The 12,827-nt window shown below is 45.5% G+C and overlaps 1 protein-coding gene across 1 annotated transcript in view; it reads left to right on the top strand.

The window, feature by feature from the left end:
- The window catches only part of LOC134343544 (sorting nexin-31-like), a 152,244-nt gene that overhangs the window by 42,118 nt on the left and 97,299 nt on the right, over nt 1-12,827 (top strand). Inside the window, exons 5-6 of the mRNA XM_063042316.1 lie at nt 3,257-3,321; nt 8,471-8,581. Of these exons, the coding sequence (XP_062898386.1) occupies nt 3,257-3,321; nt 8,471-8,581 (176 nt within the window). The remainder of the gene's footprint in view (nt 1-3,256; nt 3,322-8,470; nt 8,582-12,827) is intronic.

Below are 12,827 nucleotides of genomic sequence, written 5' to 3'. Positions count from 1 at the left end.
GACTTTTTCAGCTGACCTGACAGTTCGCTGCATTGGAATTGATAAATGTAAGCCTTGATTTTCAGCTTCACTTACCTATGATTTAAATGACGGTGCCAGGTGATAAGTTACATACATGGAGGCTGTATCTGTCACTCGAATGTTAAAACACCATGATTGATTGTGTTTGTAGAGGGTGTTAGTTATATGAGCATGAAACTCTGAACGTATTGTGTGCGGCTCCATAAATATGAACAACCCCTCTCTACTGGTGCTTTACATACACAATAAAGGCAATTATAATATAATCTGTGAGATCTGTCCAACTGTACACTAATAGAAATGGGCCTTATGAGGAAATTCTCAATTTGTGGTGTCCATATTTCTCTCTTACTGATAACTTAAAAAATATATCATTTATCTGGATGAGGGAGATTCCGCAGATCACAATTTGCAGTGTATAAACCAGGAATGTTAATGTAGAAACATTAACATGAAGGAAGCTATATCAGTTTGATGGATCAGGCAGTATTTGTGGAGAGAGAAACAGATAAAAGCATTCAACACAAATACCTTGTAATGAAAATATTTCAAAATTTGTTCATTGTTCTTTTGCAAACAAAGGAGGCATTGTGCATGTATTAATAGACAAAGGAAATCGTGTCATTAGAGTTATATAAAGCATAGAATACAGGAAAAACAAATCATTACTGAGGCTGTAGTACAGAAAGTGAAATAAAATGATACTTCTCATCCACTTAATGAGCTGATCGGCACAATGTTGAAAGGAACTATAGATTTGAATTTCATACTTCTCTCTCTTTCTCCTTTCCCTCTTTATCTGTCTGTTTCCCCTCTCTCCCCCTTTCTCTCTCCCCCTTTCTCTCTCCCCCTTTCTCTCTCCCCCCTTCTCTCTCTCCCCCTTTCTCTCTCCCCCTTCTCTCTCCCCCCTTTCTCTCTCCCCCCTTTCTCTCTCCCCCTTTCTCTCTCCCCCCTTTCTCACCCCCCTTTCTCTCTCCCCCTTTCTCTCTCCCCCTTTCTCTCTCCCCCTTTCTCTCCCCCTTTCTCTCCCCCTTTCTCTCTCCCCTTCTCTCTCCCCCTTCTCTCTCCCCCTTTCTCTCCCCCCTTTCTCTCCCCCCTTTCTCTCTCCCCCCTTCTCTCTCCCCCCTTTCTCTCTCCCCCTTTCTCTCTCCCCCCTTCTCTCTCCCCCTTTCTCTCTCCCCCTTTCTCTCTCCCCCCTTTCTCACCCCTTTCTCCCCTCTTTCTCCCCCTTCTCCCTCTCTCTCCCCCTTCTCCCTCCCTCCTCTCCCCCTTCTCCCCCTTCTCCCCCTTCTCCCCTCTCTCTCCCCCTCTCCCCCTCTCTCTCCCCCTCTCTCTCCCCCCTCTCTCTCCCCCTCTCTCTCCCCCTCTCTCTCTCCCCTCTCTCTCCTCCCCTCTCTCTCCCCCCCTCTCCTCCCCTCTCTCTCCTCCCCTCTGCCACTCTCTCCCCCCTCTCTCCCCCCTCTCTCCCCACTCTCTCCCCCCTCTCTCCCCCTCTCCCCCATTCTCTCCCCCTCTCCCCCTCTCTCTCCCCTCTCTCTCTCTCCCCCTCTCTCTCCCCCTCTCTCTCCCCCTCTCTCTCCCCCCTCTCTCTCCCCCTCTCTCCCCCTCTCCCCCTCTCTCTCTCCCCCTCTCTCCCCCTTTCCCCCCTCTCTCCCCCCTCTCCCCCCTCTCTCTCTCCCCCTCTCCCCCTCTCTCTCTCCCCCTCTCTCTCCCCCTCTCTCTACCCCTCTCTCTCTCTCTCCCCTCTCTCCCCTCTCTCTCCCCTCTCTCTCCCCTCTCTCTCCCCTCTCTCTCCCCTCTCTCTCTCCCTCTCTCTCTCCCCTCTCTCTCCCCTCTCCCCCTCTCTCTCTCCCCTCTCTCTCCCCCTCCCCCCTCCCCCCCTCTCCCCCTCTCCCCTCTCTCTCCCCTCTCTCTCTCCCCCCTCTCCCCCTCCCCTCCCCTCTCTCTCCCCCTCTCCCCCTCTCCCCTCCCCCCTCTCTCCCCCCTCTCCCTCTCTTTCTCCCCCTCTCCCCCTCCCCCCTCTCTCCCCCTCTCCCCCTCTCTCCCCCTCTCTCCCCCTCTCTCCCCCCTCTCTCTCCCTCTCTCTCTCCCCCTCTCTCTCCCCCTCTCTCCCCCTCTCTCTCCCCCTCTCTCCCCCTCTCTCTCCCCCTTCTCCCCCCCTCCCCCCTTCTCACCCTCTCACCAACCCCCACCAACCCCTCCTGCCCTCTCACCACCCCCGCCTGCCCCCCTTGTCCCCTTCTCCCCTTTCTCTCTCTCCCCTGCTTTCTCTTGTTCTCCCCTTTCTGTCTCTCCCCCCGCCTCCCTCCCTCCCACTTTCTCCCACCCTCTCACCACCCCACCTGCCAGCCCTTCTCCCTCCCTTCTCCCACCCTTCTATATCTCTCTCCCCCCTCTTCTATCCCTCTCTCCCCCCTCTTCTATCTCTATCTCTCTCCACCCCTCCCTCTTCCTTACCTCTATCTCCAATCTTCGCACTGGCATTAGTTATGACCCAGCCTTGGAGAAGATTCCCAACTGCACAAAAATATTGTCCCCTTTATTTTATCCTTCAAAACCCCTTATACTAGTAGTTTCCTATGATAAGGTACCACATGGTACCTGCACAAACAGAGGCAAATGTATATGCATAGTTCACACGAGGAAATCTGTAGATGCTGGAATTTCAAGCAACACACATCAAAGTTGCTGGTGAACGCAGCAGGCCAGGCAGCACCTCTAGGAAGAGGTACAGTCGACATTTTGGGCTGAGACCCTTCGTCAGTCTGACTCCTCGTCGGCCCGAAATGTCGACTGTACCTCTTCCTAGAGATGCTGCTTGGCCTGCTGCGTTCACCAGCAACTTTTATGTGTGTTGTTTATATGCATAGTTATATACCCAAGTCTGTACCACTTGAACTCCTTTGATACTCCATTTATTTTCTCAAAACATTCCAACATTCCAGGCTAACACAATATTGACTTTCAATCATTCACTTTATATTAGCATGTACCAAGGAGGAATCAAATTTAACTCTTTCCTTGCAAACCTATCATCAGAGTGTCTATATCCGTATTTCCTTCAAGCAGCTGAGTAGACCTTATTTTTCCAAAAAGCAAAGTAGTTTTTCAATTTTCAATGAACTTTTCATTGCAACCTCTTTCTCGTTATCAGAGATGTAAACCTGGTGAGTAGATTTGGTTTTAAATTTGTCATTACAAACAAATGCTTAACATTCCTATCTTGCTTTTACAGTTGGAGAGGATCCAGTTCTATCTGCCAGTGAAATATTCACCACTTTATTAAAGAAGGCGCAGCAGGTAGGGAACAAGTTCAGATCTTCTGTTCTTGAATTAGTGTTTTGTACAATGCAAGTTACAGCAGATACAAGCACTGAAGCACTCAATGTATATATGTATCAGAAGGAATCTCTTCCAAGTTCTTTCGATTGAAAAATGTAACCAAAGAAAATAAAAACAATGTACATTAAATGCTGGAAAAATGAAGTGGGAATATTGGAAACTTTCGAACTCTTGAGTTCAAGAGCCGTGTGGTAATGTTGCTGTTCTATAAAACTTGGAATATTGTGTTCGGTTCTGGTCACCTCATTGTAGGAAGGGCGTGGAAGCCTTAGAGAGGGTTTGGAAGAGATTTACTGCCTGGATGAGGGCACATGTCTTATAAGGATGATAGCTAGGGTGTTTCTCTTTGGAGAGAAGGAAGATGAGAGGTAACTTGTTAGAGGTGCACATGATGATACAAGGCATAGATTGAGTGGATAGCCAGAGACTTTTACCCAGGGTGGCAATGGCTAATACAAGGAGCCATAACTGTAAAGTATTGGGAGGAATACTTTGCAGGTGGAATGTCAGAGGCAGGTTTTACACAGAGTGGTTTGTGTGTTCAATGTATTGTTGGGGTAGTGGTAGACACAGGTACACTAGAGGCATTTAAGATGCTCTTAGGCACTTGGTTAAAAGAAAAATGGAGGGTTATATGGGAGGGAAGGGTTAGATTTATCTTGGAGTAGAATAAAATGTGATGTTAGCACATCATTTGGGCTGAATGGCCTGTACTGTACCGTACTGCTTGGTGTTTTCAGCAGGTCAGGCTGCATCTATCAGAAGAGAAATAGTCAACTGGCCCGCTCAGTCTTTTTCATTGTAAATAACAGGATGGAGGTTTTGCTCTGGGCCATTAATTAGATCAAATCATTAGGACGCAGGAATTTAAATACTGCCCAAGTAGTTGGTATTAATTTAAATTTATTAAATGGTCTGGAGTAATCCAATGCCAAAATAAAATTACTGCTTCATGGTAAAAATTCCACCTTGTTAGCTAACAAATCCATTAGCCCTGACATCCCATGTTTTTTCTACAAAAACACTAACTCTTCTTAATTTTAAGGCATTCAAAGTTTTCCTTTATTGCCTAAAAACAGTACTTTGCTGACAATAGTATTCTCTGCTTTTAAATATTAATAAGTATTTAGTGTTAATCTTTACTGTAGAAGACAGGAGCAGTATGCCAGAAATTCAAGAGTGTCGCCGGGGGGGGGGTGTGGGGGCGGATGCGGGTTGAAGTGACTGGAGTTGCTATTACTAAAGAGAAGGTGCTTCGAAAGCTGTAACATCTAAAGGCAGGTAAGTCACCTGGACCAGATGGACTACACCTTGGTTTCTGAAAGGGGTAGCTGAAGAGATTGTCGAGGAATTAGTAATGATCTTTCAAGAACCATTAGATTCTGGAATGGTTCTAGAGTACTGGAAAACGGAAAATGTCACATCACTCTTTAAGAAGGGAGGATGGGAGAAGAAATGAAATTATAGTCCAATTATCCTGACTTCAATGGTTGGGAAGATGTTGGAATCCATTACTTAAGGATGAGATTCTGGAATACTTGGAGGCGCTTGATAATGTAGGCCAAAGTCAGTGTGGTTTCTTTAAGGGAAAATCTTGCCTGGCAAATCTGTTGGAATTCTTTGAGGAAGTAACTGGCAGGATAGACAAAGGAGAGTCGGTGGATGTTGTTTACTTGGACTTTCAAAAGGCCTTTGACAAGGTGTTGCACATGAGGCTGCTTAACAAGATAAGAGCCCATGGTATTATAAGAAAGATACTAGCATGGATAAAAGATTGGCTGGCTGACAGGAGGCAAAGAGTGGGAATAAAGGGTTGGCTGCCAGTGAAAAGTGGTGCTCCAGAGGGGTCGGTATTGGGACTGCTTCTCTTCCTGTTATATGTCAATGACTTGGATAACAGAATTGATGGCTTTGTGGCCAAGTTTGCAGACGATACAAAGATAGGTGGAGAGGCAGGTAGTATTGAGGAAACAGAGTATGCAGAAGTACTTGGACAGATTGGGAGAATGGGCAAAGAAGTGGCAGATGGAACACCTTGCAGGGAAGTGCATGGTCATATATTTTGATTGAAGGAATAAAGGCATAGACTATTTTCAAAAAGGGGGAAAGCACCATACGTATGAAGGACTGGCTCACCATAAACAAGTTCGAGGTGCATGTATGCCAGCCGCTCCTCCTATCTGTTTGAGTCAGTAGCCTGATCCATATTCAAAGACTCAGCAGTCAGAGTAGATGCGTATGTCACTACCGCCATGAGGCAGTTAGAAACTGTCCGAGTCAGTAAAGCAGCCAGCATAATCAAAGACTCCACTCACCCTGGATATTATCTTTTCTTCCCCCCCACCCCCCGCTGGGCATACGGTACAACAAACCTGAAAGTACATACCACCAGGCTCAAGACCAGCTTCTATCCCACTGTTATAAAACAGTTTCTTCGTACAATAAGATGGACTCTTGACCTCACAATCTACCCATGTTAAGACCATAAGACATAGGAGCAAAATTAGGCCATTCAGGCCATTGATTCTGCTCTAGAATGAGTTATTATCCTTTTCTATCCCATTCTCCTGCCTTCTCCCCATAACCTTTGACACCCTGACTAATCAAGAACCTATCAACCTCTACGTGAAGTATACTCAATGACTTGGTTTCCACAGCCGTCTTTGAAAGCCTCACTCGAATTGGAAGGACTTCAGGTGTCCAAAGCACCTTGTCAAATCCTTTCAAAGCCATCTTGTGTACAATTAGGTTCATAATTAATATTTAATGAGCATTAATATTTTAGTCACTGTTCTAAGTCTGGGTCATCTTGGCTCAGTTTGTCACAGTACACACATCCATTTACCAAGCCAGCTGGCAAGCACTTTTAAGAAAAGTATTTAGTGTGACAGCAGTAGTAAAACTAAATAGTTCAAATAATCTAATAGTTAAAATTGTATTACCTGGTTTTTAGGTGCAATATCCATGTAATGTGGATAGAGGGTTTTTTTTCAAAATGCAACCAAGTTATGGTCTCCATCCAGATCGTGGCACAGATGTAGTTGTTTAGTTTTAATTTTGTGGAGATGGTTTTGGGACAGAATGGGGAGTTAGAGGTCAGGGTAGGGTGTAGGGACAATGATGTGGAGGAGTTAGAGGTCAGGGAAGAGTGTAGGGACAGTGATGTGGAGGAGTTAGAGGTCAGGGAAGAGTGTAGGGACAGTGATGTGGAGGAGTTAGAGGTCAGGGAAGAGTGTAGGGACAGTGATGTGGAGGAGTTAGAGGTCAGGGAAGAGTGTAGGGACAGTGATGTGGAGGAGTTAGAGGTCAGGGAAGAGTGTAGGGACAGTGATGTGGAGGAGTTAGAGGTCAGGGAAGAGTGTAGGGACAGTGATGTGGAGGAGTTAGAGGTCAGGGAAGAGTGTAGGGACAGTGATGTGGAGGAGTTAGAGGTCAGGGAAGAGTGTAGGGACAGTGATGTGGAGGAGTTAGAGGTCAGGGAAGAGTGTAGGGACAGTGATGTGGAGGAGTTAGAGGTCAGGGAAGAGTGTAGGGACAGTGATGTGGAGGAGTTAGAGGTCAGGGAAGAGTGTAGGGACAGTGATGTGGAGGAGTTAGAGGTCAGGGAAGAGTGTAGGGACAGTGATGTGGAGGAGTTAGAGGTCAGGGAAGAGTGTAGGGACAGTGATGTGGAGGAGTTAGAGGTCAGGGAAGAGTGTAGGGACAGTGATGCGGAGGAGTTAGAAGTCAGGCCTCCACTCCATGTTGGAAGTCCAGTGACATGGATGGGTGACAAAGGAGGCCTGCAGTCCGGGCCTCTGCTCCACACTTGAAGGCCATGCAAGCAAGAGGCAGGTGGACTTGTGTTCGGGGCTCCGATCACTGGCTACTCTGGGGTTTGATACAGAAAGTCGGAGCCTGAAGGTCGACTGGAAGCCCGATGGCCAAAGCCCGGAGAATGGAGAGCTGGAGTCCTGTCCTGGACTTGGAGAACTGTCCATGTACGTGACTGCTCACTTTGCTGTTGTTTTCTTGCTCGTGTTCTGTGTTGTTCTGCCCAGCACTGTGGGCATGCTATGTTGCTGCTGAACGTGACGGTTGTCAGCACATCCTGAGGTTGTGTTGGTTGTTAACACAAATGACACAATTCACTGTACGTTTCAATGTACATGTGATGAATAGAATTGAATCTGAATCTAATTAGAGTTTAGTATTAGTGAGAAGTACTTGGGCAATTGCATCTGTTAGAGCCAACAAGCTGTGGGATTCTGATGGTGGCTCTATAGACTACAGGCGCAATAAACTACGAATATGTTCAGAAGAGAGAGAAATGAGAGGAGAAACTCTTTGAAAGGGTGAGAAGATGAGTATAGAAAAGAAAGACAGCAAAGGTGCATCAGTTGTCCTTGCAGCAGTGATGCTGAGGTATCGAAAATTATGGTGGGGGGCATAAATAGGGTAGACAGAATATCACCTACCTAAATTAGAGGGCACAGTTTAGGTTAAGAGATGTGGAGGGATCTGAGGAAGATGATTTAGAGGGCAGATAGAATCTAGAACACTCTGTCTGGATGGGTATTGGAAGTGGACACTCATAATACTGTACTGTATTAAGGGAGTTTCTAGATGGTGCATGAATTTCTGAGGCACAGATGGCTATGTGTTTTGGCTAAGTTTGAGGACAAATTGCATTAATTAGATTTATCAATTAGATGGATAGTTTAACTTTCGTAAGTGTGTCTGGGCTTCAGAGATGTATAAATACTGTTCAAGTCCCTGACAGCATTGACAGAAGCCCTATCTCCACCCCCAGCTTTGCCTCCTGTCAAAGGCAGTCATCCTTTTCGGGGGGGGGGGGGTGGTGAGGGACCGTCATCCTTTTTTCGGGGGGGGGGTGAGGGATGGGGCCTGCCTAAGGCAGAGCCATCATTGAGACCTTGCCACTTAATTAGAGAGTGTGGAAGGACACTGAAATCAGGGGTCAGGTCCAGCACAATCCAGTTCAATATTGAAGCGTAGCTCTAGCTGTTACATAGGTGAAATATAATTGATTAAAAGAAATATGAAAGCCTTCTTCTGCACACTCAATACCAGAAAACCACTAAGGTTTTTTTAATTTTCATTGCAGGAAACATTTAAAATTCATCCTCAAGATATCCACTTGGAGATTCTTCTTGCAGATGGAACAAAACTTCTCATTGACACCAATACATGTGACTCAGCAGAAAGGATGCTGGCGGTAAGTTTTCTCTTCGTACGCTCAGCTGCCACAGGAGTTCCTAAAACAGTGGTCACTGAGTGTACGTTTGTGGTCTTCAGCTGCTGTGGTCTATCCACTTCAAGGTTTGATGTGTTGTGCATTCAGAGATGCTCTTCTGCACACCACCGTTGTGACATGTGGTTGTTTGAGTGACTGTCTGAATCAGTCTGGCCATTCCCCCTCTGATCTGTCTCATTAACAAGGTGTTTCACGCACAGAGCTGACGCTCACTGGATGTTTTATGTTTCTTGCACTACTCTCTGTAAACTCTAGAGACCGTTGTGCATGAAAGTCCCAGGAGATCGGCAGAACCATCCCATCTGGCACCAACAATCATTCTACGGTCAAAGTCACTTAGATCACATTTCTTTCTCATTTTGATGTTTGGTCCGAACAACAAGTGAACCTCTTGATCATGTCTGCATGCTTTCATGCATTGAATTGCTACCTCATGATTGGTTGATGAGATATTTGCATTAATGATCAGGCATACCTAATAAAGTGGCCACTGAGTTTCTCTTTGGGAGGAGGAATGTGTATTGCGTAGCTTAATAGGGCAGGAATATGACTAAAATGCCATATATGCCATATATTCCCAGCGGCAGGTTTCCCTTGTCTATTGTGACAGTCGCTGTCAGCTAAAAAGCATGGAACAGAGATCTTTGGCTGCTTCCTCTCATAATTTAAAAATAATCCCATGACATCAATTTGAAGAGGAATAAAGTTTTCTCTGGTGTCCTGGCCAACATTTATTGCTTAATCAACATTACTAATTGGGCTTATCTGGTTATTACTGAACTGTTGTTGGTGGGGCCTTGCTGGACAGACATTGTTTGTCATGTTTCCACTGTTACAATGTTTGAATATACACTCCGTGGCCACTTTATTAGGTACACCTGTACACCTCATTAATGCAAATATCTAATCAGCCAATCACGTGGCAACAACTTAGTGCACAAAAGCATGCAGACCTGCCCTACAGCAACTCAGTGTGTGACCAAATTGTGTTTGTTCTTTCATGATACATGAAATGGTTCAACTATGCAACTGAAGAGCTGTCAACATAAAAACAGATACCAATGCCAAGTCAAATTTTCTGCTGACAAAATTCAATTATTTTGAAGGCTGTGCATAACGGCTGGATTAGATTTGTGTTCATAATTGGCATGTGAAGCAAATGCTGACTTGTTTTCAACCAAGTAGGAACTTTTATGCTGGCTGTCATCAATGTGTTCTCCAGACTGAACAGTTGTGTTGGAAATTTGTCACAAGTGTTTTCACTTAGAGTCACAGAGTGGGACAACATGGATGCAGGCCCTTTGGCCCAATGAATCCATGACAACTGTGATTTCCACCTTTTTTGTAGCACCAAGCCATTGGATATATTTAAAGAACAGGTTACTAAGGCATCAAAGGTTACGGGAAGAAGGCAGGAGGATGGGATTGAGAAGGGAAATAAATCAGTCATGATCAAATGGTGGAGCAGACTCAATGGGCCGAATGGCCTAAATCTGCTCTTTTGTCTTATGGATTTTCCAAGATGGTTTGACCTGTAGCCACTTAGTCTAAAATGCAATGTTTGGTGATGTGACACTTTGTAAAGGAGAATCCTAAAACCAATGGAGGGTTCAGTGAGGAAAAGGTTTGCAGTGTTTACCTGTGCTGATGTGAAATCCTCCCAGTTCAGTGGCAAGACAGGTGAACCATTGTCAGTGACCTCTTCTGTGTCAATCACCCTTCACCTCCGAGGATCGTCACCTTGTCATGGTGGTCAGGCTTGTGAGTTCCAGAGATCAGGAGACCAATGCCTTCTGGAGCTCCTGGCACTTATCTCCTGATAGGGTCGCCCGTGGTGGAAAGGTCAGGGTTGAGGTTCCAGACAATGAGTGATCCAACCAAGACTCCAACAGTTGAGCAGGTGGAAGGTGATGGCGCCTCACAGCAGCAGTGAAGGTGGAGGGATCCTGTAGCTGTGAAGGGTCCCCAGTCATCTTGCCGCTGGATGCCACTGGACCCTGACCCAGATCTGTCAAGGAGTGTGTAGTGGCTGCCCGTGCATCAACCACCCCACATTAAACAAAATCTCACACGGGCGTACTCTATTCAGAGAATCCACCCGAACATTGTAGAGTTATGTGGATCCTGGATCAGCCTCTACAGCCACCTGAAGACCCACCAATAGACAACACGTTAGGGGAACATGGTACTCGACCCGATCGACTGTTACTACTACTGCCACCGCCAGTAGTCACCGTGACTACCCTTCGTGTGGTTCTGACTGTACACTGGCTGCTCTGCTGAGTGGCTCACATTGTCCATGTGTCTGGCACCAAACTCCCAAAACAAACACTCCAGGTGGATATAAAAAAATTTCCCATGGTAGAACATAGAATATTACAGCACAGTACAGGCCCTTCGGCCCACAATGTTGTGCTGACCTTTTACTGTACTCTAAAATCAATATAACCCTTCCCTCGTACATAGCCCTCCATTTCTCTATCAGCCATGTGCTTATCTAAGATTCTTTAATGCCCCTAATGAATATGCCCCCACCACCACCCTGGCAACATGTTCCACACCCTCAGCACTCTGTCAGAGAAAAATATAACTCTGACATTCCCCTCCCCTATACTTTCCTCCAATCTTAAAATTATGCTTACTGATGTTGGGAAGTTTTGTCCTGGGAAAATGACCCTGCTTATCTACTCAATTTACGCCTCTTATCATCTTGTGCATCTTTATCAAGCCACCTTTCATCCTCCTCCCCTCCGGAGAGAAGAGCCTTAGCTCATTCAATCTATCTTCATAAAATAAGCCTTCTAGTTCAGGCAGCAACCTGGCAAACCTCCGCTGTGTCTTCTTGAAACCTTCTATGTCCTCCCTATAATGAGGCACCCAGAACGAAACAAAATATTCTAAATGTGGTTTAACCAGGGTTTTATACAGCTACAACATTACCTAGCGACTCTTGAACTCAATCCCCCGACTAATGAAGGCCAATACACCATACGACTTATGACATCCCAGGATAGTCTTAAGGTCTCCTCCAAAATGTTTAACATCCTCAGTGACTTGCTGGATGAGGTGCTTCTGGGAAGTTGATGTATATCCTGAGTTGCAATGATGCGATCAGGCCCTCCACCAAGACCCAGCAGTCGGCATCTCAGGCACAGAACCTTCACCAAGACAGATGAGGGGTCTTGGCCTGAAACACCAGCTGTTTATTCCTCTCCATTGATGCTCCCTGATCTGGTGAGTTCCTCCAGCATTTTGTGTCTATGTCATACCCAGGCTCAAAACTGTTCAATCAGCCTTTTCAGAAGGATTCTGGAGCACATCACGCTGCACCGTACATATATTTATATAAAAAAATATTCCCACTGGTTCTTTTTCCAGCCACTTGAATTCTGCCTCTTGTGATCCTGACCCCTCTGCTTCTCATTTACCCTTAGAGGCTCAGGTTGATGAGATCGTCCATACGTATTTTGTAGGTAAAATATTTGATTGAAATACACCAACAATATAAATACAATTTGTGGATCTGTGTTTAAATGTTGCACAGGTCTGTTTTGAAAGAAACCAGTCGATTATGATTAAGTAGGTTTGTCAGAACTGGGCCTGTTATGTTTATTATTTAACTTGATGTTCCTGTTTGAGCTGAGTCGCTGGTTAATTGGGTGCACAAATATTTGTGTAGTCAGGAGTTGTATTGTTACTGCAGTTTATCTCCACTTTTAAACAGAAATAGTTGTTGGATATTTGGATGATTGAGCTGTATCATTGGCGTGGACTCCTTTGACTCAAAACTGAAGTCAATATCAACTCGGTTACAAAACATTCCCCTAATACATTCAATTAAGTCCTTAAAAAGCCAATCACTGTTTTACTAACATTTGAAGAACAGAGGAGGAGGATGATATATGACATGTACATCAAAACATCCAGTGACATGTGACATTCACCGTGTGTTAGACCTACCCTGGACAGTTCTCCCGAAGTGCAGCACCTCACACTTATCTGTATTCAATTCCATCTGCCATTCTTCAGCCAGTTCCACCATCTGGAAGCTTTGGTAGTCTTCCTCGCTGTCCACTACAGCCCCTATTTTGGTCTCATCCACAAATTGCGTAAGTGAGTCTGTGTGTGTGTCTGTGTGTATATATATATATATATACAATAGATATGTGTAGAGGTGTGTGTGTGTGTATGTATATAATGGTACAAC

The sequence above is a fragment of the Mobula hypostoma genome, chromosome 1, assembly GCF_963921235.1.
Source record: "Mobula hypostoma chromosome 1, sMobHyp1.1, whole genome shotgun sequence".
NCBI classification, from domain to species: domain Eukaryota; kingdom Metazoa; phylum Chordata; class Chondrichthyes; order Myliobatiformes; family Myliobatidae; genus Mobula; species Mobula hypostoma.
The sequence above is the reverse complement of the archived record's forward strand: the minus strand, read 5'-3'. Positions and strand labels throughout refer to the sequence as shown.